General features: G+C 43.6%; 1 protein-coding gene across 1 annotated transcript in view; it reads right to left on the reverse strand.

Annotated features, from left to right (window-relative positions):
* Positions 1-26,112, reverse strand: part of CAPN6 (calpain 6) — a 52,397-nt gene that overhangs the window by 6,141 nt on the left and 20,144 nt on the right. Inside the window, exons 4-10 of the mRNA XM_030967592.1 lie at positions 14,271-14,402; positions 13,225-13,433; positions 12,684-12,876; positions 8,242-8,435; positions 6,540-6,617; positions 5,179-5,374; positions 1,196-1,318 (exon numbers count right to left, since the gene is read on the reverse strand). Coding sequence (XP_030823452.1) covers positions 1,196-1,318; positions 5,179-5,374; positions 6,540-6,617; positions 8,242-8,435; positions 12,684-12,876; positions 13,225-13,433; positions 14,271-14,402 — 1,125 coding nt within the window. The remainder of the gene's footprint in view (positions 1-1,195; positions 1,319-5,178; positions 5,375-6,539; positions 6,618-8,241; positions 8,436-12,683; positions 12,877-13,224; positions 13,434-14,270; positions 14,403-26,112) is intronic.

The following is a 26,112-nucleotide window of genomic DNA, read 5'->3' on the forward strand; positions in this document are numbered from 1 at the left end:
CTCAGTTTAATTCTAAACCTCTCTCTCAAGCAGCTCTAGAGCAAAGGCAGCCCTGCATTCTTTTCTGGCAGCTTTCTTCCCAAGGCCTTTAGTCATGCTAATGAGCCTGGTTTATTAGAATATATCTAAAATAGAAAAATTATTGATTAGAAATAAAAATAGAGTACTGAAGCTTTTAGTAAGGTGTGATTTTTTTTTCAAGCCTTTCCAAATTACAGGCATGAACAAGGGAAATTATTCTGCTTTCTGCCACAACACTTTTCAATATATGTGGTTAACAGGTGATTGGCAAATGAGTAGGTGTGATGCAGATGTCAGCAGATCTAACCAACTGTTAAAAATCAGGTTTTTTTTTAGGGTAGGGCCATAGATTTAATGTAGTCCTAGGAGCTGTAGCAACAGATGACAGGATTACCCCAATCCCCAGTGAAAGAGCAGAAAAATTGCTGTTTCTTTGCTTCCCTCCTCTGAGTTTGAGTGTTTTCATTTTACTCAATTTGCCTTGAGAGTGCAATTAAATTACCTTTTGGGATCCTGTGGTTCCTTTTCCCATATATTCATTTCCTGCTCACCAGTCCAGCTTTTGAAAAGACTTTTTTTTTAAGTGGCAACAGAAAAACTGCAGACTTTTCAGCCTCATTCTCCTGGCTGTATTTGCTGGTGAAATGGAGGCAGAAGAAGGAGAAAAACCCTCCATGTTTTAAGTATTGATATAATTTTGCCTTTCTCTAGAAAGTTTGGGGGTAGGAAAAACACTTAAAATTCTTCTGCAAGGGGCAAAAATCATTTATCTCAAATAAATGAAATTTATTCAAACACAGTTTGAGCTGAACTAAAATCAGTTGAGTTCCCATGGCCTGAGTGCAGTGCCCACAAAAAATTTGAGCACAGGGCCAGACCCCAGGATAATCCTGGTATATTGTCTGAAAGATCCATTTTCAAAGTAGTAACTACCAGAGTGAGTGCCCAGACCCCACAGACAGTAACAGAAGTTGTATGTATGAATTTGCATGTGCTGGGAGAGAGAAGGGCAGGAAGGTGGGAAAGGGAGTAGGAATGGATGAACAGATCACTGATTATCTAGATCTATCTATCTAGAGATAGATCTCTAGCTGCCAAAGACCTCACAGTCAGGGTGAAGCAGGACTGAACAAACTGAACAAGCTCTGCACCACGAGCACAGCTGGCTGCCTACCTTGAAGATTTCAAAGCCAATTGTGATGTTGTCTCCTTTCCCTTCTTTCTTGTACTTGCGGCGATCCTCCTGCTGTAAGGACACCAGCACTTTGTCCTGGGCCTTCTTAACATCAAAGAGGTACTGGGAGGAGACAGGAGAGAGAAGAGCTGTTGGAATTTTACCCTCAGGAGGCTGAGGGCAAAGCCATCGCCAAGGAAATATGTTGTCTGAAGTTGGAAATAGGGATGTGTGTTCTGTCCCCATCTGTCAGAGCTGGGGCAGTTCTCTGCTGTCCATGGGCAGTTTTTCTTTATCTCTCCCACAGCCAACCCTCCCTCCAGGAGATCTCTGCTGTCCATGGCCAGTGAGTGTCCCTGCAGGGCTGATCCAATTCCAGCATCCCATGGGGAGATGCTGCGCCCAGGGGAGGAGCCAAGCATTCCTACCTGGATCCAATCTGAGCCTGGAGCAGCACAGCAGCCTTTGCCCACTGCATTGCCAGAGGAGCAGCTTTCTGCTGCCCTGCATTGCCAGAGGGAGCCCAGGCCCATCTGCAGCAGCCCTGGAGCTGCAGAGGAAAACTCCCCCCTTGTGCAGGATCCCTGCTCCAGCAGCAGCACAGCTGGCACTGCAGGAGGGCTGAGCCCCCATGGGATGGGGCTGTGCCACCTCCCTGACCCACCCTGCTCGGACTCTGGCAGTGGTTTGTTTTGTATTATTGCATTGTTTATTTTATGTCTAATATTTTCTTCCCTAGTAAAGAACTGTTATTCCTATTCCCATATCTTTGCCTGAGAGCCCCTTAATGTCAAAATTATAATAATTCAGAAGGAGGGGGTTTATATTTTCCATTTCAGGGAAGGCTCCTGCCTTCCTTAGCAGACACCTGGCTTTTCAAACCAAGACATATGTGCATACAAAGGAGACAAATGGAAATACATATGGAGGAGGAAGGAGAGCTCTCCATGGAGCAGACATTCCCAGCAATTCACAGCTGGAAAATTAATGCTAATAATAAGGATCTTAAAATCAAAAGTATCAGGTAAATAAAAGGTGTTGGTGAAAATGACAATCTTAGTGATAGGACATGGGGGAATGACCTTAAGGGGAAGCAAGATAGGTTTAGCTTGGATGTTAGGGAAAAATGGTTCCCTGTGAGGGTGGGCAGGCCCTGGCACAGGTGCCCAGAGCAGCTGTGGCTGCCCCTGGATCCCTGGCAGTGCCCAGGGCTGGGTTGGATGGGGCTTGGAGCACCTGGGACAGTGGAAGGTGTCCCTGCCATGGCAGGGGGTGGAATGAGGATTGAGATGAGCTTTAAGGTCGCTGCCAACCCAAACCATTCCATGGCTCTCTGATTCTACGAACTCACATAAAACACAGCCTGGGACAAAGCTACAAAATAACTGGAGTCAGCAGGAGGACACCTCACTTGAAAGCAAAAGACAAAAGATTAAGTTTTATTTAGCTATAAATCAGGAATGAGATTAAAAAAATAAACTAACAGACTCCACATGGGATCTTAGATAGTATTTGATTCTCCTTTTAACTAAACAGTGCCTGTAAATTTCAAACATTTTTATATAGGGCCTGCAAATGAAGGAATCTTTCAAATCTTATTTAAAAGGCACTTTGTTCTGCATCTACTGTTCCTATTTAATGTGAGAATGACAGGAATTCGAATTTTGGACTCCTTAGTTTTCCTGAATATCCAGTAAAAACAGCTAAGAAAGACTTCTGTACCTCTAACACAGAAATATTTTATCCAAACTGTTTACAGTAAACTTGAGTCAACTTGGGTTTAAGACAAATCAAAGGAATTTTTCTCAAGTTTAAGCAGCAGTTCCCATCTTACTGAATCTGACTTGAACAGTTACCTTACTAAAATTCACTACCAGACCAGTTCATAAGTATGAACAAAAGAAGGTCAGACAGGTGTTTCCTTATATCACAAGGAATTTAATTAATTTGTTCATTTAAATTTTGCTTTGTGCATGCAGAGGACAAATCTGAGTTGTCAGGACCAGAGGAGGGAAGAGGACATTTTTTACCCCAACTTTGGACAGATGTTGTACTCTCCCATCCTCAAAGACATTTAAATGTGAAGAAAGTAAATAGAAACATAAACCTGCAGCAGTGCACAGCTGGGTACCACGTGCACCACATGTTCTGATTTAAGCAGAAATTCCCTGGCAGCGTGGAGAGGAACATCATCATTGGTTCAACTCCTCCCTCCCTTTTCCTTTGACTGCTGCTAAAAACAAATAATTGAGCTTTACTCTGAGGTAGATACTGAGATTGCCTTGGCTACAGAACGATCCACATCCTCTGCCTTGGAGCTCTGCTGAGCAAGGCCCCATCCCAAGCTCTGATTTGTGTTTTTATCACTCACTGCAGCAGAGAAAGCACAGGGCCCTGGGAGAGTCCCAGGGGTTGTAAGAGAACCTAAAAAGTGAGATATAAAATGCAGCAACACCCAGTAAGGCACATGTTAATCCTTGTCCCTGTTGAACCATACACAGGTTACCCCCCCAGGCAGCCCAGGGTGCTCCAAGGCCATGGGTGGGTGGAAGGGCAGCAAGTGGAACCAGGAAAGTTCTCCTGGTCTGGTGACAGCTCTGCAGCTCTGACCTTCTTCTGATGGCACCTCAGCTGTCCCAATGGGTAATGATCTAGAATTCAGCAGGTGACTGCAGAATACACAAATACTTGGCTGAAATTGCCTTATCAAAGGGACTGGAAGTGGCACAATCCTCTCTGCTCAGATAAACCTCACAGGAGCCAGGAGAATGGAGAGATTATCTCTAGATTATGATGGGGCATGCCACAGTAACCTGTAATGGCCCTAAGATAACAGAAATGTGTTCCAGCACTGCTGCTAAGAGCCTTTTAATCAACTGGCCCAGAGATAACGCTGGAGTACAGAAGCTTTCCTCTGCACCAGCCATTGCACTCAGCTGGAATTGTGCATTTTGTTCTCTGTGACAGCTAAATGCTTACAAATGAGACCAGACAAGCTCTTGGAACACATCCAGAATCTCACAGGGCAATACCTGAACTACATCACCCCCTGGAAATGAGGCACTGACAGAAGGCAGAGCAGTGAGGAACTGCAGGATGAGCTGGGAAGCTGAGACCTGATGTGAGCAGCAGGGGCTGCACTGCTGCAGCATCCTGCTCTGAAAACACTGGCTGCAGGCAGAAACCTCCCTTGCAAGTGCACAGAAGCAAATGCAAAAATGTCTTTAATTAATCTGGACAGAAAGATCCATTTTCAAAGGAGTAACTCCCAGAGTAAGTGCCCAGACCCCACAGACAGTAACAGAAGTGGTATATCTGAATTTGCATGTGCTGAGAGAGAGAAGGGCAGGAAGGTGGGAAAGGGAGTAGGAATGGATGTACAGATCAACTGAATAGCTTGAAATGACCAGGTAGGATAGACGAGGAAAATTCCATAATGCTGATGAGAGGGTGAGCTTGGGGAAGAGATGAGGTACTTCCAGAATCTGATATTAATGCCAAGGGATACTGACTAAATACAGTGGATCAAGTCCCTGAGCTGTTTAGGGGGTTAAGTGAGTTCTGTCATTAGAAAATCAGACTTGCTGCCTTTCTATAACTGGGGAAATGAAAGAAGTCCAGGCAGGACGTCAGTAATTCTGTTGTGTGTGTGACTCAGCAGCCCCAAGCATGATCAGTCCTAAACAAATATATAAACCCTTCTGAGAAATTGCACCGAAATCATGAAAAATGCAGTACGCAGCACACTCCCAGGGCAATGAGATTTTTGTTTTGTAGTCACTGCCAACTCCTAAACAGGGTGGGTACTTCAGGAGCCCCAGCTAAAGTGGGTACAATTCAATACCTCACTAAACTCCCCACCTGGAGGTTCTGCAGGAAGGTCTCTGTTATCAAATACATCACAAAACACAGGGGTTCCCACCTGGGGGTTCTGCAGGAAGGTCTTTGTTATCAAATACCCCACAAAACACAGGGGTTCTCACCTGGGGGTTCTGCAGAAAGGTCTCTCTGTTATCAAAGCAGCCCCCAGATCGGTTCAGCAGGGGCTCTGGATGCTTTGCCCAAGCCCCATACATCATTTCCTTCTCCCAGGTCTTGTGGAGGCTGAAGCAGGAGGTGTTCACAGTCCTGCAGATGTCCACATCTGTGAAATTCTTACACCAGTCCTCAAACGTCATCCTGCTCCAGGGAACACCAGGGAAGTAATGGTTTGTTTAAAAATAAACAGTGATATTCACGCAAAGAGCCAAAACAAAACACAAAATCTTCCAGTAATTTGAAGAGGAGGCATTGCTCAGCTGTCCAGGGGACAAACTGATTCACTGGAAAGCTTTCCATGTGGAAATACTTGTGAAACCACAATCACAGAGTTTTAATTCAGAGCAGCATCACTCAGTGTGTTTGGTGAGATCAGGATCTGTCCTGTTGCATCTCCTAAGCCTAAAGGATTGCTTGAACCTCCCAGGCTGGATTTGATAACACATTTAGCAAAGGCCAAAGAGATCACCTGCAATTAAAGCAGGATCCACTCCTCATTACAGTCCTTATTGTCACATCTGTCCCTGAGCACAACTCCAACCTCTGCCCTCTGGACAGAGCTTTGCTTTAACCCCATCTCACCTGTGCCTGCTAAAGGAAGGGGCTGGACTGCAGAGCAACTGAAAACCAGCTTGGCTCTTTGAATTACCATCATGGCCTGGCTTATTCATGGCCCAGAGCCAAACCCTGCAGCTGCCAGTCCTGACAAAGCCAACAGAATGATTTTCACTGTGAGCCCTGCCAGCTCACTTGATGCAATATGGATCATCTCCTGAAGGACCTGCTGGGCTAAGGATCTAAGCTTTAAGCAAGGCCAAAATTAATAGAGCTCTAGACATTGTATAGAGAATGAACACTTGGGAAACACCAACAAATATCAAACTTCACTGGATGCAACTCCATTTTTAGATGCCTCAGCCATGGCTGACCTACAGACAGGCATAGTACTCAATAAACAGGGTGTGAAATGCTCACGGTACTTTCTCAGATATTTTTGCCCATTTCAAAATTTAACTGATCTAAACAGCGTTCAGTATTGGGCATTGTGTCATACAAACCAGCACATGTTCTCCTGTTTCTGAGAGGTTATCCTAAATATAGGCAATAGATTGTGAGAGCTACTAATTTTGTTCTCCTAGTTTGAAATCCATTTTTATTATTCTTCCCTGTCATCCCTTGGGAGTTTGAAAGAAACAGACCTTGGGATAACTTTACCCATCTGTTTTTGAAGCTGTTAAATGGCAGATTAATGACAGTTCCTCAGTGTAGCCAGTGTCTCCAAACCCTTCTCCTCACTCCCACTCACCAGAACTCTCCATCGTTCTCAACAGTGAGCCCCAAATTCTTGCGCTCAGAATCGCTGACTTTCTTCCACTCTTCAGAACTAAAAGGAAATAATTAAAAAAAAAAAGAGGAAAAAAAATCAACTATAAAGATGATTAATAATTTAAAATAAAAACCCTCACCTGGAAAAAAAAATGAAGCAAAAATCTCTCCTGCTCTGTGGTTTGAAAAAGAATATCAGAGTACTGAAAGGGCAGGTGATATTGATGAAAGTGTGAGGCTTTCAGAAGGGGTTTTAAAACATTAATTGATTTGAAAGCTACTAAAAAAGAAAGAGATTAATAGGAAATAGGCTCAACTAGAGCAGAACTTTATTGATTTCCTTTGTCACACCCTCCATTAGGACTCTTAAACACTTAAACAGCTGATTTCCAAGGTCACAGGAGATTGACTCCATTCCCTGAAGGCCCCTCAAATGAAACCTGGTTTTCCTCCTCGGGAGCTTATTGAACGCTTCACTTAGACCAGAGTATTCTCTTCGTCTTTTAATCACCTTAATAAAACAGGCCTGAGGTCTGAGATTTCCCCAGGGGGCTTTGAGCAGAAACTGCTGGAGCCTGAGCACAGTGTCCAGTGTGCAGAGGGATATTCCAGTGCACAGACCCTTCAGGCACACAGCCCCTGCAGGCACCTGCTGCTGCAGGGGAGCACAGATCCTAAATTCCAGCAGCCTCCTGCCGAAACCCAAACCAGACCCTGGTCCTGCTGGGTTACACCAGACAAACAGAGCCACAACTGCCCCCTGCCCCTCCAAAAGCACCTGGAGGCTAAAGCTGAAGGTGGCTGGAAGGAGGGAAGGGAGGCTGCTCACCCTAACTGCCATTATCTTAACCTGTTTGGAAATTGTCAATTTAATTCTGCTGGACCAAAGCCATGGGCCACCCTGAGAGTGCTCAGTGCTGGCATGAGTGGCAGCTGTGCCAGGCTACTGGAGAACCCTAAGGGCTTCAGCTAAACAGGACACAGCAGCTCTTTTGTGAATTCTCTGCATTTCACACAGACCAATCTCTCTGGAAGTAGTAGATTTTTGCTAGCTGAAGCATGGATTATAAGAAATTGATATGCTGCTGTTCAGAGCACTGCAATGTTAAATACTAAATGCTAGCTGGTGAGCCCAGTGCTGAACTGTCACATATTTTTCATGTATAAATCACCCATGATGGGAGACATCCCCTCCAGTAATCATTTCTCTGTGGAGGTACCTGCTAAGCCCATGGCCCATAAGACAATTCATTAGAAAGCTAATTAGAAAGAAATCACAAATATGGCACTTTTACAGCATTTTTCAGCGGTCATTTAAATTATCTACAAGACTTTTACCATCCCCAGAAGCTGGAAATAACAGGTGAGAAACTGAGTCACAGACAAGCTCAGTGGTGAAGCTGGGAATGAGCCTCGTGTTCTTGACTCCTGAGCTGTTTTTCTTCCCATGTTCCAGTGGGCCAGAAGAATGATGTAAACAGTAAATAAGGTCCAGGGAGCCAGGACAATAAATAAGGTCCAGACTCCTCCAGGACATGCTCATTTTCTCAGAGGAAAATGGGCAGAAGTGGCAAAGAGGTCCAGCCATCTCTGAGTATGAGTGTGTCCCACCAGTGTTCACCCACAAATTGCAGTGGCCCAGCACATCTTCACCCCTTGGACACTGGGTTTGCAGCTCTTACCTGTCACTCCAAGCACCGTGCCATTCTTTCTTGCCCCAGGGATTCCTCAGCCTGATCATGAACAGCTTTTCTGCCTTGAAGGAGAGCAGCAGGCTCTCCCCGAGGCGCAGCTTCCTGATGGCAGTCACGGAGTAGGCATGGCCCACGATCAGCCCCAGCGCTGTCTCTGCTTCACTGGGCCGCCCAGGGGACTCCTTGGGCATGAAAAATGACAATTAGACAAAAAGAACTCACATCTCTGGGGAACCTGATGTGCCAGCAGCTCTCTGGCCACAGAGAGAAACAGACAACTTTCCCAGCTGTGAGAAGATCAGAGAACAGAATGAGAAACAATTCTTATCTTCACTTGCTGCACCTGGTGTTGTGAACATGAGGAATGTGTTATGGAGATTTGTTTACAGACCCTTCAGGCACACAGCCCCTGCAGGCTGTGGTTTTTTAATTAGCCAATGGTGATGGTGTTTTAACTAAAGAACCAATTAGGTCCACTTGTAGCGAACTAGGATATAAAAAGTATGGGTTTCTTAATAAAGAAATTATCAGCCTTCTGAAATACATAGAGTTTATATCAATTATTACCTGGCTGGGGACCTGTTGTGCTGACAACCTGACAGCTCCATGTTCAAGGGGAAGGACAAGAAAAACTTGTTTTTCATTCTCTTCCTGAGTGATTTTACTGTGCATAATAATAACAGCACTGGGAATCAGAACTAGGGGCTCACTAGTGTGGTGTTGTTAGTGCCAGACAATTCCAGTGCCAGACAATCCCAGGGCACAGGGGAATCCTGCCTGCTGCAGCCAGTCTGTCTCCTCCTGGCCTCAGAGTTAGGGACAAGGCTAATGGAAAATCAGCCCTCCCAAAATCTCGGCATCTCTACCAAATGGCTCTTCTGGACACTGATGGCTGTGCCCAAACTGTCTGGGGTGTCCTCACCTGGGCACTCATGAATTTAACTGCTGGTCCAATGGTTGTTCTTGTGTTGGAATAAATTAATAAATTAATATCCAGGAAGAACTACTGGCAGTGGGTAAAGTGGGAGAGCACAGGCACAAGTAAAAAAGCCTCCAAGGCATTTGTGCCCTGTACCTCACTCGCTCCTGGCAGGGCTCTCTTACATGGCAAAGAGAAGATCTTTAGGGTGCTTTAGGAACTGGGTTTGCTCATCATAAACTCCACATAAGAATCCCAGTTTCCAGCAGTGATCAGGCTGTCCCTAAACTAACCCTAAACTGTCCTATTTGATGCTCTAGGTCTGATCAGATGCTGATCTAAGAATACATAAACATAGTCAAGCTCTGAAAAAGAGCACAATTTCATTTAATGCATCCAGATCTCCTGATCTAAACCCAGAAAAGCAGCAGATGTTGGAGGTGTTTTGATGATGCTGGATCCAGATTCTCCTCACCCTCACTGAATCCAGCTAAGCCATCCTTGAGTCTCTCTCATCTATCACCCACAGGGCCTGGAAACACTCATTCCCTTGGACATCAAGGAAGGAAGATTTGACTCAGTGCAGATCCTTGTGGGTAAACTTGTAATTACCTAATTAATGCTCAGTTAAGCCTTGGCTGGGGTGGAGAGAGTTAGAGGTGTGGTCTCTTGGTGTTACTAATGCAAATATTTAAATATAAATATGTTTTTATAATAAGTCACGAATATATTAGTATAAATATAGTGTGAAATGCACATACTATTTCCTCAGACATTTTTACCCATTGCAAAATTTAACTGGTCTAAACAGACAAGGTGCTTGTCCTAAGGCAAATGTTGCACTGATACAACAGTGCTCAGCCCCAAAGGTAAGAAATCACATAAAAAAAGGCGGGGGGAGAGGAGAAATTCCTATCAAATTGGAACTGACAGATGGGCTGGCAACTGTGAGAGTGTCACCAAGGCCTCTGTGCCTCTCACCGACAGCAGCTCCCAGAGAATCAGCTCAAGTTTTCCCCCAGCCTGGCTGACATCCCCTGGCTCTGGACTCCCTCCAGTGTAACACTTCCACTGGCATTTTTCACAACTAAAAGCAGACAAAGAGTCCTTGACAGCACGGGAGTCTGTAACTTCTCCTGCTGCCTTCATCACCCCCCAGGCTTTTCTCACTGCTGGCCTTTCCCACCTCATTCTGAAAATACTTATTTATTTCTTTATTCAAATGAGATATTGAAGCATCTCCTGTCTGTTCAGATTTCCAAATGGTGATGCTCAGGGCCATTCTGTAATCCAAGGCAAATGATGACATGTTTGTAAGGCAGCAATGAAGCCACTTGAGTATTAAATATTCTACACCTAGCAAGCTCCACTGGGTGTATATTACATCAAAAAGTGACAAATGCAGGCAAACTTAGGAACGGCCTCCCTGTAATCAATGTTTAGAAGCATTTGTGTTTAATTTGGAAGGCAGAAACATAATGCAGGAATCAGTGAAAGCTCTACAACTGCCTAATTAATTGCTTGTTAAAATACAGCTCCCTGTATCCTGGTCAATCACCTCAGTAAATTCTTGTTAAGATACAAGATAGCATTTGGGAGCAGCCCATCATCCTGGAAACAATGTCTGCAGTAACAATTCATGCCAGGCAGTCTGCTCTTAGCAAATCAGATGGAATTCCTGATGATAAAAATTCAGGCCTTATGAAAAAAAGGTAAAACAAAACTCAAAGACCTTGAAGCTTTTGTTTCTGGGCTGTTTCCTGATGTTGCTGAAGGGACAGTCCCTATTCTATCTCAGGGTAAAGTTTGTGTCCCAGAAGGTACCAGGTGTATCAAATTCAGGGTGCCCCCAATGTGGGGAATGATTGGCATCTGACTCCATTGATTCAGAAGGCTGAACAATTGCTTTATTAAAACTATATTATATTACTTAATACTATATTATAACTACACTAAAGAGATACTACACTATATTAAAGAGACACTAAAGAACAACCCATGACTGTCTGAGACAGCCAGGACACAGCTTTGGGCCAATTGGCCAAGGAATCAAAACAATCCTCAGCAGAATCCAACTGACAAATCACTTGGGGTAAACAATCTTCCTAACACACAACAGGAGCACAGAATAGAGATAAGAGTTGTTTTCTCTTCTCCTCTCTGTGCTTCTCACTGCCTTCCCAGGAAAAATTCTGTGTGGATTTGGGAATGTGGAAAAATCCCGTGTGGATTTGGGAAAGCTTGTGCCTCCTGCTTTCTGTGAAGAGAGCTGGGGCCACCCCAGGTGTTCCTCTTTGGTGCCACGCCCTGATGCAGGACCATGCATGGCCAGGGCCAGATCAACAGGTAACGTTCTCAGGAACCCCAAAACCGGCTGGTTTTCTGCTGTTCTTGACAACTCCACAGCTCTCTTCATACTCACAAGAATTTCTGAATGAATCATCTTCATTCACAGAGAGGGAAATTAAAGCAAAATGTTTAAGTGATTTAACTAAGATCAGCCTTAGCTAAGGCCTTAAACTGAAGCAGGGGCCATGGGAGGAAAATGCTGAAATGCATTTAGATGCCAACAGTGCAGCTCCTAGAAAATTATCCCTTTTCTCTGCTGGATTAATGGTTCATGATAAATTATTTAAAAATAATTTTAAAGCCATTTTTAAGGACATATTCAGGTGCCATTGCAGTTTGTTAGCCCTTCAGATGTGATAACAGCCGTGGACAAGGTGAGGATTCCAGCAGTATCCAGCCAGGGCCTGACATTGCAGACTTAGAAGGGGAGTTCAGTCAATGGTTTGCCTCCTGTGGCAAGGGGCTGGGCCACAGGTGCTTTGTGAAGCACAGAGCATCCTTTGGGAGCTGTTATTCATCCATCTTCTAGCACAGGACTGGAGAGGGGTAAATCTTCCTCAGAAACCATCCCCTCCCTGCTGACTAAGGGAACTTCAGGGCTCCTAATGTGGGCACTGAGATACCTGAGCCCACATGAGCCAGCACAGGCAAGCTCTGCAGTTAATTCCACTGGGGAGATTATTCAATATATTGACTATATTGCATATTTCAATATCAAATAGCTGAAATATCAATTCAGTATCAAATACCTGAATAACCAGGTGAGCTCAGCCCTTCAGCTCAGCTCCACTGTTACCCTGGGCTGCACTGGCACAACCAAAGTCAAGAGGTCTCAGCAGCTCTGTGCCATAAGTGTTTTCTCTAAAGAGATTTCTCTAAGAAATAAAGCAGTTGAATGCTGCTATCTGCTCTGTAAATTAGGGTGGATTTACCTCAGGTCAGTTCACAACTGTGACCATTCAGAAAAAAGAAATTCAGACACACAGCGAAGTGGCAGCACAAGCAGTTGTGATTGTGTTTAGGGGCTCCTGGAGCTGGAAGCACTTGCTAGATTTCTCCATACAAAGCTTTTCCAAACATGCAAAGGAAGGACATACTCAATATCCTAGTAATGGTATTTCTTCCAGAATATTTTCATTAAAATCCATCTCTCTGTACTCACCGAAATGGAGCAGCTGATGAACCCTCCTCTTTTATGCACTTTCATCAAGTCTTCAAACAGCTTCATCTGCTCAGAAATAACCTCACCATATTTGCCCTCTTCCAAATTGATGGATTCTGCCACTGCTCCAGTGAAATCCACCAGGGCTTCTGCAGCACAGCCTCCATCCAGGGCTTGGTAGGATCCAGCCAGCCTGAAGGCAACACGGAACATTCTCATTTACAGGAGGCTGGAACAAGTGCTCTAATTTGGCTTGAATGTAGGGAACATATTTGTGTCTCACTAAGGACAAAACTGAACAGAACAAAAAAGCCTGAGCAAACTGCAGATAAATCTTCCTGGTTTCTAGGATCCTTAAGGATTTGGGCTGCTGAAGTAGACAGCATTGCAGTAATTTATGATTTTAACAGAGATTAAAGGAGTTTTCAGTCTTTTTTAGGTTCTCTACCAGCAGCAAAACTAAAACCTATGGAAAGTCTGACAGAACTGAAAGACAAAGACAAAGAACTGAGGGCTACAAGGACAAGGAACCAGCTCATACTTAGCGTAAGCCTTCTCCAGCAGAGCACTCCAGAATTCGTTTCTCACGTTGGAATGGCAGTAGATGAGCCTCCCATTCTCTGTGGGCAGCAGATCATCCACCACCACCTCTGTCCACTCTCCAAAGCACCAGAAGCGGAAACGGAAAATCCCAGCATATCTCCTTGGGCTTTTGGGATCCCACTCCTGCTCATTGTAGTCTGGAATCACCTGAGAAACCATGGAAGGGTGGGAAAAATGCCAGTCACTTGGTTTTAGGATTTTAAAAGTTTAATAGTAATAAAATGGTTGTAAAAATAGTAATATAATTAGAGGAATAAAAATTTGGACAATTAGGATTTAGGGCAATATGAGACAATAAAAACAAAGAGTTATGGACAGTCCAGGTACCTCTTTCTGGGCAAAATAAGCCCAAAAAAGGACCCACGTTAACAGAGGATTAACCCTTAAAAGCAACAGCCTGTTACATATTCATACACCTCATACATGATGCATAAATTCCATTCAAACACAGGATTCTGTCTGGTCAGTGTCAACTTCTTCCTCTGAATCCTGACAGGGTCTTCAGGCCTGAGCAAGGTGGGAAGAAGTTAATTTCTTCTGATAATGGAGCAATAAATTCTCTTTCTCTGAAAGATTTAGGTGTCCTGTGGCTGCTATCTCGGTGTGAGTACCTCATTCCTTTCTTTAAAAAAATATCCCACATACATAGTTCCTATTTTAACATTTTGTTACAACCTAAAACTATATTTAACACACCACTTAAGAAAATTAATACAGCACAACTTTCTAACATAACACATATAATATTAATTTTAATATTTGCAAAAAGCCAATCATAAAATGTACATTTTTCACAAAGGGGAAGTTCAGCAAGTGCACTGTGCTGAGGTTTATTCCCAGGGCAGAGTGCCCTGGAACATGTTAAAGAAAGGGAAGATTTGAATCCACCAAAATTCACCCCTTGTTAGTCCTAGGGAGAAAACCAGCCAAGGTTAGCTTGGTTTATTCGCTTTATTTCCTGCACCACACACACCAATCACCCACCTGCTGCCAGAGGCTTTTCCTCAAAGCCAGGCAGGAGCACGCAGCCACAAACCAGCAGTTCCCCAGCTTGCCCTGGTGGAAGTCGTGGGAGCTCATTCCATCCACAAGCAGGTGAGGATCTTCACAGAGGTCCTGGCAAAGCAAACCAGAGATTGCTGGAGACTCCATTCCCAAAATGATCACAGCATCCTTCCAGTCAAGAAAAGCAGCAGGAATTGATGCTTCTGACACCTGAGCTCTGATCTTCTTCTTGTCAAGCCTTTAAAGGGAGGGGAATGCTGCCTTGAGATTTTAGCCTTTATATTTTTCAAATCCTGTGCTACAATAGTGCATAACTCTACACTTCATATAAAGTATTAACTACTGTCTTCAGACTTTGGTCAGACAAAACAATTCCTCTGGGCCTGGAACGCAAGGACAGCCTACAGCCTCAGGCCCCAAAAAGTACAAACAAAAGTGAATTGGGGAGAAGCAAACCGAGGCAATGTGATTTCATTACCTGAAGCTGTAATTGGGGAATGAATCTCTGATATGCAAACAAACCAAACTTATATCTGCCTGAGAAACTCATGACCATTGTCCATCTTGGGTGTAGCCTCTGCCAGGCTCCTGCGCTGCCCAAGGTGAACCTGTTAAAGGCCTTTAATAAATACTCACTTTATTGTTTTAACTTTGTCCTTTGCCTTGTTCTAGGTAGCCACTCCAAGGCATCATCTCCACTGCCATTCCTTTGGCTGACACACTGGAAACCCTCCTTCACCAAGAGCCTGGGTCACTGCAGTGACCCCTCAGCACTGCAGCAGGAGGAGAACATCCCTTTGTGAAGCACACTTTTCATTCTCTGAGTCTCATAACTCTCATGGCTCGGGCTCCTGTCAGAATTATTTGTCCCTCCTTTCCTGGCTCCATCTCTATCCACACGCAGATTCCCACCAGAGCATGGCTGGGATGTCTCCCTGCTCCTCCCTGGATTACCCCTTGCACTAAAGGGAGAACCTCTCAGTTTCCTGGACCATGGGAAAGCCACAGGGGTGCATTTTGCAGCAGTGATGTGTTTGTCCCCACAAAACCCTTGGCAGAGGTGTCCTGCTGAATGGAGAGGGAACATCCCACCATCCCTAACTGGTGTGGAACCTGCAGGGTTCAACCCAGTGACTACTCCTGACACTCTCCTGTCAGTCACTGCCATTCCTGACTGAGAAGATGGCAGAGCAGGCAGTGGCAGGAAGTTCTGCTCTTTCACATTTTAATAACCCTCAATTTCAACGCTGTGGAGATGATCCTATATCCAAGCACGAGAAATGCAGAATAAATAATTCAATCTCATCTCAAAATGGCAGGAGACCCCAGATTTCCTGCAGTCTGTCCTGTCTGCCATCTGCAGCAGAGGAAGGAGCTGTGCTCCTTAGCTATGGAATTCTCTCTGCCCTTTGGCAATTAAAGATGATGATCCCAAAACAGCAGGAGTGCAACCCAAGCATGGCTACAGACCATAGGCCTCTCTGATGTGACTGACAAATCTGAGCCAGATGAACTCATTTCCAGAGAAAAGAACCACCTCAGTGCTCTGCTGATGGTTTAAAAACCTGGGCTGGTTTGGGTGATGGCTCCTGAAATCAGCTCAGAGCATGGAATTCATAGAGCTGCAGCCGTTCTCCTTAAGGAAATTATATTTTGGGCATGAGACTTTTCTCATTAAATAGCAGCTGACTTTTTAAATGCCTTTTGGGAAACAAGCAACTGATCATTGCATGACACTGCTCTCCTGTCAGGAATTCTCACGTGTCTGCACTTAGAGAAAATTCAAAGCTTATTAAGAGACCTCAACAAAAATCTGAGCAACAAAATGGTGCCCAGGAGGAAAACTGAGCATGGACAAGATGCTCATCAGCATAGTGGACAGATTCATTCAGCCTCCCTGGGTGCTCTGACATGGAATGGCATTTCAGAGATGTGACTCCACCTGGCTGCAGGGGTGGACATCAGTTGGCCACTTGGCTTTCATGGTGGTAGCACACATCCCTCATCCACGTGGGCCAGATGCCATTTTATATCCCATTTCCTGGCATCTCTGGCATTAATAATTTCTAGTTTGTTTTTCCTTTCAAAATGTTATTTTGTTAGAATAATAAATGAGGGATAAGTGGAGCCATTGGGGTTAAAACTGTCCAAACTTTTCTGTCACTAGTGGAAGCCAAAACTTTAATTAGTTTTAGAAAGAAATTAAGCACTGCTGTGTATTACAAAGATCTTATTTGGTTTGTTTTGATAAAAATAACCACATTAAACTGCCATTTTTTAATTGAAGTGTGTCTTGAATCTCACAATGTCCTCAGAGGAAAAACAGAGCAGATTTGCCAACTGCCAAAATTTATGGATGAGATCAGCATTTGCTGAGTGCTGGGGTCCAAAGCAAACATGGAACAGCAGAGCTCAGAAACAGAACCTCCCTATTCCACCAGAGCCACCAAATTCTCCAGGATCCTGCCTGATAAATCCTTTCTGATTAAACCACCTAAGAGCTCTGGACTTCAGTGTAAGAAAATGCCACCAATTCTGTTTCTTTTATTAATTAATAAATTAATAAATTAAAGAATTAATGTAATTTTAACAGCTTCTGTGGTGACTGTCACTGTGCAGCTCAGATGAGACACAACAACACTGAGGCACAGCTTAGAGCTCATTTCAGCTCTTTGCTCTCTTCTGGGCTTTGTGATTTTCGCCACTTAAGCCATATAGTAAATTCTTAGGAATACTTTTATCTATCTAAGCCACAATTCCTCCAACACAAGTTAGAAATGTGCTATTTCAATATATTATTCTGCAGTCCTTGTGAGGGTCTTTAAGCGTTTTTGGTTGCCCCAAGCATGTAAAAATAGAAATTGAAAAAAAAATTAAAAATATATTTTCTACAATGCTCCCAGCAGTTAGGATATATAATGTGACCGTGTTCACAGGGGTCTCAGGTTGAGGGAAGAGACGAGGATCTGACTCCATGTTTCAGAAGGCTGATTTATTATTTTATGATATATATTACATTAAAACTACACTAAAAGAATAGAAGAAAGGATTTCATCAGAAGGCTAGCTAAGAATAGAAAAAGAAAGAATGATAACAAAAGCTTGTGTCTCAGAGAGTCTGAGCCAGCTGACTGTGATTGGCCATTAATTAGAAACAGCCACATGAGACCAATCACAGATGCACCTGTTGCACTCCACAGCAGCAGATAACCATTGTTTGCATTTTGTTCCTGAGGCCTCTCAGCTTCTCAGGAGGAAAAGTCCTAAGGAGAGGATTTTTCATAGAAGATGTCTGTGACAATATAATGTTCCCGGTTTAGGATAGCTGAGGATCAAGCCAGTTACTCTCAGAGGAATTCCAAGGAGGAGACACTGACAGGAGATGTGATCCAGGCACTTCAGGAGCCCCAGTCCCTTCTCTCTCTTGCTGCCTGAGCACCCAAGCACTGGGGCTGGCAGTTCCACCAGAACCTCCTCCTTTGCAGACACAATGGTTGCACCCCAATCCTTTTTCTCAGGAGCATCTTGCATCATCTGTGCTGTGAAGGAGAGAAATATCTTCCCATTTCCAAGGAAACATTTAATGGCACTTACTACAGGATCCTACTACACACCATTAATGCCTGGCAGCCACCCTATTTCTGACACAGCACCACAATAAAAGCAGTTGTTGCAGTATTTGTGCCTGCAGGGAGCATCCCAAATGCAAAGCTCTCCCCATTTCTCCTCTCACACATGTGCACAGTGAAATAAACACCATCTGCAGAGCTCTAATTGGGCTGGGCACAGTCTGTAGTGAGGTTGGAGGTTTCAGGGCCTCCTGGTTCTGCTGAAAGCCCTGATGCCCTCATTGTCCTACCAGGCTTTCATTTGCATGGCAGAAGTCTGGCTGTGTCACCTCCCATCCTTGCTGTGTCGTTGAAATATCTGACATTTACAAACTGATGCAGTGAGGAATGAAGTGGCTCACAAACCCCATTTTCCTGATTTTAAATGGTCCCTTTGTTTGTAACAGAGCAACCTCGTCAACTGGCTTGCAATCCTATCCCAGCCTGGATCCTACAGAATTCCCATACCTGCCTTCCTAGCCCCTCATCCAAGCAGCAATGAAAATTCTGATGGGGGAGATTCCTGTAACACTCCAGAAACACAGCTTGAGAATATTCCAAGTAATTTATTTCACCAACTATGCATCCCCATGAAGGAGTTTTGCAAAACAATGTGAACCATGGGAGACAACAGACACTCATTTCACTGGAGCCATGAAATGGTTTGTGTGTTGTTCTGCCACAATTCCCTAAAATTAAAAGAAAAAAATTAAAAAAGAAAGGATGGGTTTTATTTGAGACCAGATACACCACTGAAAGTACAGCAGGTAACTGATTGTGCATTGATAAATGCATTGACTCTTGGAGTAATTTAGCTAAAGGAGAAAATTCCCCTTAGCTCTGAACAAGCATCTCCTGGTGTGAGTATTACAAATATTCATTAGCTAAAAGTTATGCAGTATTGGTTAGAAACAGGGAGAAAGACATTCAGAGGGTTAATTAATTAGCTGTGTGTCTTCACAGGCATTAGCTGAAGCTGCACTGTAAAAAAATATCATTTCTTGGATGATCTCAGATGTCCAAGAAAAGGGAAAGATGATTTTTAACAGATTAGGGTCTGTCAACTGTCTAAGAGATAGACCCTAATTATTCAGAGATTATACAGGGTCTATATAACAGAGATTATATACAGATTCAGTCAAGGGAAGAAGACAGAAGAGCAGCAATTGTTTGCAACTAAGATTTTCAAAGGTTTCTGTAGCATTTAGAGCTTCCTTTCTCCAGCACCCTTTAAAGAACCCAGCCCTAGCATGACAAACAATCCACCTTTGCTTGCACAAGAGACTTTCAGAGGCAGGCATTATCAGACTGATCTACTTAAGCCCAGTCACCATTCCCTTAAAGTCTTTAAAGCAGGTTGATTTCTGTCAGAGCTGAGAATTGTTTCCATTTTCTTCCCTTCTCCCACCCTCCCATCATCCTGAGACAACTCCTGTAGAGGCAGTGAAGGGAGCAGGGGGAAAGGCAATTCTTTCTGAACATGGATGGAAAAATTCAGCTTTGGCTGCAGCTGACACTGCACCAACCTCATCTAAAGGAAGGCAGCAAAGACAGCACCCTGTGGTTGTGGAGCTGAATGGGTAAATGGGGTTGTCCATCCTGTAATAAACCCCAGCTGTGCTGGCATGGCCACAGAAGCTCTCCCCAGAGCAGGCTGTGTGCCAAAGCATTTGCAGTTAGCCCCTAGAAGCAAAAGGACAAAGCCCAACTGCAATGGAAACCCCAGTGCATGCAAAAAGACTTTTAAACCTTGTTGTGGCTGAAAAAAATCTGCCCATGGAGTGGAAAAAGAGAAGTGACCCCGCAGGAGGCATCCAAAAAAAGCCAGGGTTGGATGTGACCCTACTGAAACAGCCCTTGCTGGGATCAGGAGGGGACTTTGGGCAGGTTTAGCCCCAGGTGTCTGTCTGTCCTCCCTGAGCTCAGGATGTGCAACTCCTCTGAAAGCTCTGTGCCCAGCATCCAGCAGCACCAGTTCCTGAAAGTGAGGTAATGCCCAGTGCTGCTTCAAGAGAAACTGAGCAGCACAGGAGCAAGGGGAAGGACATGCCAGAGCTCCAGCCTTGTGTAAAAGAAAACTGAGCTGTTTGGGGATTGAGAAACACTTCTTCCCCCTCCTCCCTCTCTGCTAAATCCTGTTACAAAACCAAATGCATCACAACATTTTTATAGTGTTCTTTTTTTTCCTTTTTCAGTTTGGAGCTAGTGGTGACTAATACTCAGTCCATGGGTTTCAGCCTTGCCCTGCCTGTGGGACACGTGTGCTTGGGGAGGATCTGAATCAATGTTTTGGAAGAAAAACCCCCCAAAAAAATGGGAATTGGGCAACATGGTGTGTGTATCTTGGCTGCCTGTGGGTTTCACCTGACCCCTGGAGCAGCACAGCTGCTCTCCCCAGAATGCTGACAGGGCTGGGCAGGGCTCAGTGAGTGATGGGCCCTAGGGCTGACCTCCTCCTGAGCCTCCTGACAAAGCCTTGCTGAAGCTGTGCCAGCCCTCTGCCACTGCAGCCCAGAAATCACTGCAGACTCCAGGGAAAGATTTGCTGTTCTCCCAGAACCCTCAGACAAGGACAAACCACCTCAAATCAACTCTTGCTGCACCATCTGAGTTTGTGATGCTACAGAACTGCAGCGCATCCATAACACCTCTAGAGAAAAGCTGCCTTGTTTGAGAAGAACACTTTGATTTTCGCTGAATTTACCAGAACACAGCTTTTGCCTCCTGCCTTCTTCCCCTTGGACCTATTCCCTTCTCTAAACTCAATTTGTGTGACTTTTCCCCAGCAGCAGCAATCAGAGATGCCATTCTTAGGACAGGATTCACCTCAGGGAACATCAGATTCTCTCAGCCAGATGTCCAAATTCTCCTGGAAGCAGAGCTCAGGTCCTTCCAAAGGGCAATGCACAGACATCACCCTGCCACTGCCATGGTGCTGGGACACTGGAGGGAGCCCTGTGTCTCTACTGATCATATAAACCTAAATATAAAATTGTTCACAGCAATTCCAACCCCTATGAAACTTGATTTTCAGCTATTCCAAAGTACAGCAACTGTGACATGATGTGGGGGAAAAAAATTAATCCAAGTCCCAATTTAATTGGTTAAAATTGTATATGTTTCAGCTTCCTGGAAAAAGTGGTAATTTTCCATCCTAAAGGGACCATTTTAGGATCACTAATATGGAGTTTTCTTGCAAAATGCTTTTACAAGGATTTACTCTGATTTTGAGGTGGTGATGCACCATGAAAAACAGGTAGATATAGTAGCAGCATTTGAAAGAAAATCTGAATGTAGCCATGCACCAAAGCTGGGGAAATGTTTTTGCATTAAATGCAATAAAAGAGGATGGCCAGGAGCAAAGCCAGTTCTTGGAGCAACTCCCTGACATCATTTCCTAAATACCCTGACGTGGTGAGGTCAGACATGGGCTGTAAGGCCACTGATCACACTCAAAGGCCACCCACTGTTCAGCTCCAGCTTTTTACAGCTTCCTCAAAACATGTTTGTCCATCAAATTCTTGGATGAGTTTCCTCAGATGGTGAGTAAAAACAATAAGGAAAGGAGGTTGGCAAAAGTCACACACATTTTTTCACAGCACTGAAATATTCCGCACTGGAGCAGCGTGGAATAAATGATTCACAAGTCTGTACTCCTGACTGTCCAGCTCTGCCTGGGGAAGAGAATATTTGTTTGCCTGATAATGAGCATCATTTTGGCTCAGGGGCCATGATCTTGTCCAGCCTGACCTTCTGCTGTGTCTCAGGGGGCTGGCAACCAATGCAGATGGAATTCTCCATCACTGCCTTTTCTGAGGAAGGGAATTTGCTGTTTACAAAAGAGTACCAGGCAGATTTCAGCTAAGTCACATTTGGGTTTTTTTTATTATGTTGAGTGTTTTGTGGCAAAACTAAAGTCAAGTCATCTAAACATTGTCTGGAGTGAAAATTCAGATTCATCTTGGAGATGATTTGTTTTTCCTTAAAGGAGGTATTTCTCCCCTGCCCAGTGGCAATGCACAGACTATAAAGATTAAAAAGCTTAAGTCTAAACACCACCTTAAAGAGCATATACCCCTTTAGCAACAAGTTCCTCCTTTCCACATCCCTTTTCCAGCAGGGTTTGTTTCAGCCTACATTCCACTATCCACCAATCATGGCATTTATCTCCGACACTTAAGGATAAAAATCCTTTATCCTCTTCTCCCAGACTCCTCATCTTTTTCAGACTGCACCTTGAGGTGCTCTCCCACTTATTTGCTTCAAGCAAAAATCTGTGAATGCCTGGGATAACAGTTCAAGGCCTATCCAGTGACACCTTGCACAGAAACCTTTGGGATTGTGATCCACCCCGCACCATTCTGCACTAGGTGTTTGCTTCATAACATAAAAAGAGGAACTGTAAAATGGCATAAAGCCCTGAGCATAAGACACAACCTTCTTAGACTGCAAGCTGTAACAAATTTTGGATTTTGAATTGGTTTTTAATAGAAATTTTGTTCTAGCCAGCACAGCACAGCTTTGCTGAGCCTGTGAAGGTCAGAGTCTGTGGAGGGTCTCTGTCCCAACATGACACATGCCAGACTTTAAATTCTAGTCTGGACATCCTTCCTGGCAAAGAGCAGCCTTAGAACATGTAAACAAGAGTATTTTTCCTTTAGGAAGATAGATAGTTCAAATTCTAAGCTATAAAAATATTGCCTCAAAAGTGACACAGCAGCATTCATTTTACTCCTGAATACTGAAAGCACTTTTATGACTCAGCCAAATCAGTGTATCACAGACTCATAAATTCACAGTAACTACCAGGAAGGCTTTTATTTACACATCTTGAAAACAAACAGCAGCTTCTATCTCTAAAACATCTTTTTAAACTTTGTCTTGGAAAGATTTTCATTTAGCAATAAAGTTATCAGCATGTGAGATAAGTTTCTTCAGTTTTGAGTGATGACACTTAAAAACCCACATCAGTGACTTCCAAAGAAAAATTAAGGAAAATCACAGTTGCTCTATCTGCCAGGCAATCAAGCCCATGCTTTTCCCTCTTTGTAGATGATTTTGTCTTGCACAGATGGCTATTAGAGTACTAAAATGAATAAAATATGTTTGGATAACATGCTGCTATACAAAGTGATCTTGAGGATTTCTTCATTCCAGCCTCAAGAGAATTTCCAGGATAAACCAGTCTGAATATGCTTTAATGCTTTTACAAACTCTGCATGCCACTTTGGATATTATTACTGTGCAACTTAAATGCCCAAACCATTGAATATCCAGAGGAACCTGGATGCTTGAATCACTTAAGGACTTGTGAAAATGTGGAGCTCTACCACTGTTTGAATAGTCAGTAAGTTTCCTTGCACCATTAATGATCATTAATTTTGGATTCTCTTCTGCATCAACCCAAAACAAAGAGTAGAGCAGATTCAGTCAGACAGATCCATGGACAAGAGCCTTTGGCTGCCTGGGAGGACTCAGCCCGTCAGGGTGTTGTCAGAATATTTACTTGGTCATGACTTTATCCCAGCTGAAGCACAGTGAGTTTCATCTTTGTGATCAAATTGTCCAGACATTTAAGAGACTTCTTGCTTGCAAAGACAGAATAAGAAACTTTTTTCCTTATTTACATCAAGCTGTTTCTTTCCGTAGCTCTTTCACTGCTTGAGCTAATTTTTGATTTTCCCAATGTGATATAAATACACTGAGTTGAATTCACCACTTCATTTCAGACAAATTTCTCTGTTAGACACTAACATCAGTGCCATCACTGAGAAATTACCCTCCTGATTTACCAGCTTAGAAATCTTTGGAATCCCAATAATCTCCCTCCTATCTTTTGCAATGACTACTGGCAGCCATAGGAACATTCACAGTGCCCAACCTCACAGCACTTCCCAGAGAACACAAAGTGTTTGATTTGGAATTATGGATCTGAAGCCACATTCTGGGCAAAACAAAAGGGATCCAGACCTCCAGTTTCTGTTGTGTGTTCAAAGCACTACAAAATTTCCTCTGAAGATGAAGATTCTCTACAAATATCCAGGAACTGCTGTGAGAGCTTCGTCATCTTTATTTAATCAGGGACTAACAGCTAAAGTGAAGTCAGTGAAAAACCTAAGGAAACATTTCTCAACTCTCAAAAGACAGGAGAAGAGCCTGTTTCTAATAATGTTGAGGTTTGTCAGTGTTGCTTTTCCCTTGTCTTACAACATAAGTATTTACAGTTCAGCCATTATGTTCACTGGGGGCGATGTTGGTTTTTAATTTTTTGCAGATTTTGGAATGTCTGCACAAGTAGCTTAACCTGGTGTCCCTGTGTCTTCCAAGCACACCCTCCCCCTCAGGGTCTGCAGTTTGCACTCCACCCAAATGCAGAGCTGCAGGGCAGATTCTCAGCTGTAAATCATCCTCACTTCAGCTGAACCAAGGGCTGATGGTGCTTGCAAGTCCCCTCCATCCACCTCTGTCCACAGGCACATACAGCTTTGGTTTGGTTCATGAGACTTTCAGCATTTTAGGGGAATAAATGTACTCTTTAAGACCGGGAAGGAGAAATGCCATGGTTGGATTACATCTGAAATATTTGGATTGAATTGGAGTTATTCCTCTTATAGTGCAGACACCAGCGGTTTGACCAGTTAGGTCATGTGCCCAAATGTGAAAAGCAGCTTTTAGGCAACTGTCACTTGTGAGGAGTTTTATTTGTGGAGAGCAGAGTCAGAGAGTGAGGGAGGAGGGAGGAGAGGCCAGAGGACGAGGTGCTGCATTCACATCTCCATTTAGGGAGGAAAATCAGATGTCCAAGACTTAAATGCCCTTATCTGAAGGGAGGAGGAAACAGATAGCAGTGCTCATGCACAGCAAATGCAGCTCTGCACAAAAATGGATTTTCTGTAGTTATCCTACTGACCCAGGGAGAGAAAATTCCTGATTTTTTGTCTTTTATCAGTCCCACAAGGGCTTCCTCAAAGCTCCCATGGTAAACTTGCAGCAGCAATAAAACTCCAAACGTGCACACCAAAGCTCAGCCCACAGGTGGATCACTGCTAAATGAGATTTAATTTTTTACTCACCATCCCAGGACTGAAGATTCAGTACAGTCTTAGGCAAAAAACAACCCCATTTTGATAATTACTCACTGTATCAGACTGGAAAGGGCTGTCTCCAGACAAAAATCAGACCTCAGTGTGCTTTCTACAGCACAGACACTCTTTATTAAGCAGACCTTGGGGAGCCACTTGTCCATCTCCCAAGCTCAGGAGTGCCCAGATGGCTCCTGGACAGCTCCAGACACAAATTCCATTTCCTGATGCTCATGAGGAGCTCAAGGTGGCCTCTGCAACCCCCAATGCTGCCCAAAGTTCAGTGCAAGAACTGAATAATGGTAAAATAATTGTAAGATAACCCTTGCTCTTAACAAAAAGTGTATTTTTCCAGAGGAACAACATTTTATTTCCTGAAAGCTGGAAAAAAATGCGAATTCCAAATGGTTCAGTCTTTGTGATTAAGTTAGAAACATTGCCACATACAGGCAAGGAAGCAGTTCTAAAAGGTTCTTTCAGCTGTGAAGGATTTTTAAAAGCTTCTTTTTAGCCAAGAAAACATACATATTTATTTAATGTTTAAATAGAATTAATCTTGAAGGAAACATACATTTGGATCACAGGAACACAGCATGAAATTCAAACAAATTACTCTGCAAATCGAAGGCAGAATGGCTTACTAAACCTCAAATTCCAGCTCATCCCCAATACCCTTTTAAATATGGAAATAATATGACAAAAGCATGAAGCGTTTCACACAGAAAGAATTTTTTGGATGTGGATGCTTTCCACTCTTGCTGAAGAGTGTTGACAGAACAATACCTCCATTTCCTTTGCAACTGGCACGTTTAGGCTGTAATTTTTGCTTCAGACAAGTCAGACATTTAATTCTTTTGGAAGACTAGATCAATGAACTACCAATTACTGTAAGAAGACTTATGCTAGCTGGGGATATGATCCTCAGGCTTTTTGTTTTACAGTCTCAAAATAAATTTTACCATGTCATTCTTGCCATCACCACATCGCCCCAGGACAAACAGAAACGGTTTGAGAAACCAATTTTCATCTAATGACAACTGAACCAACTAAATGAAACCTGACATTTTAAAATTTAAAGAAACATTCAGAGCCTTGGAGCTGTACTGTTTGTGCTCTAGCAATGACATTGAGG

The sequence above is a fragment of the Camarhynchus parvulus genome, chromosome 4A, assembly GCF_901933205.1.
Source record: "Camarhynchus parvulus chromosome 4A, STF_HiC, whole genome shotgun sequence".
In the NCBI taxonomy this organism is placed as follows: domain Eukaryota; kingdom Metazoa; phylum Chordata; class Aves; order Passeriformes; family Thraupidae; genus Camarhynchus; species Camarhynchus parvulus.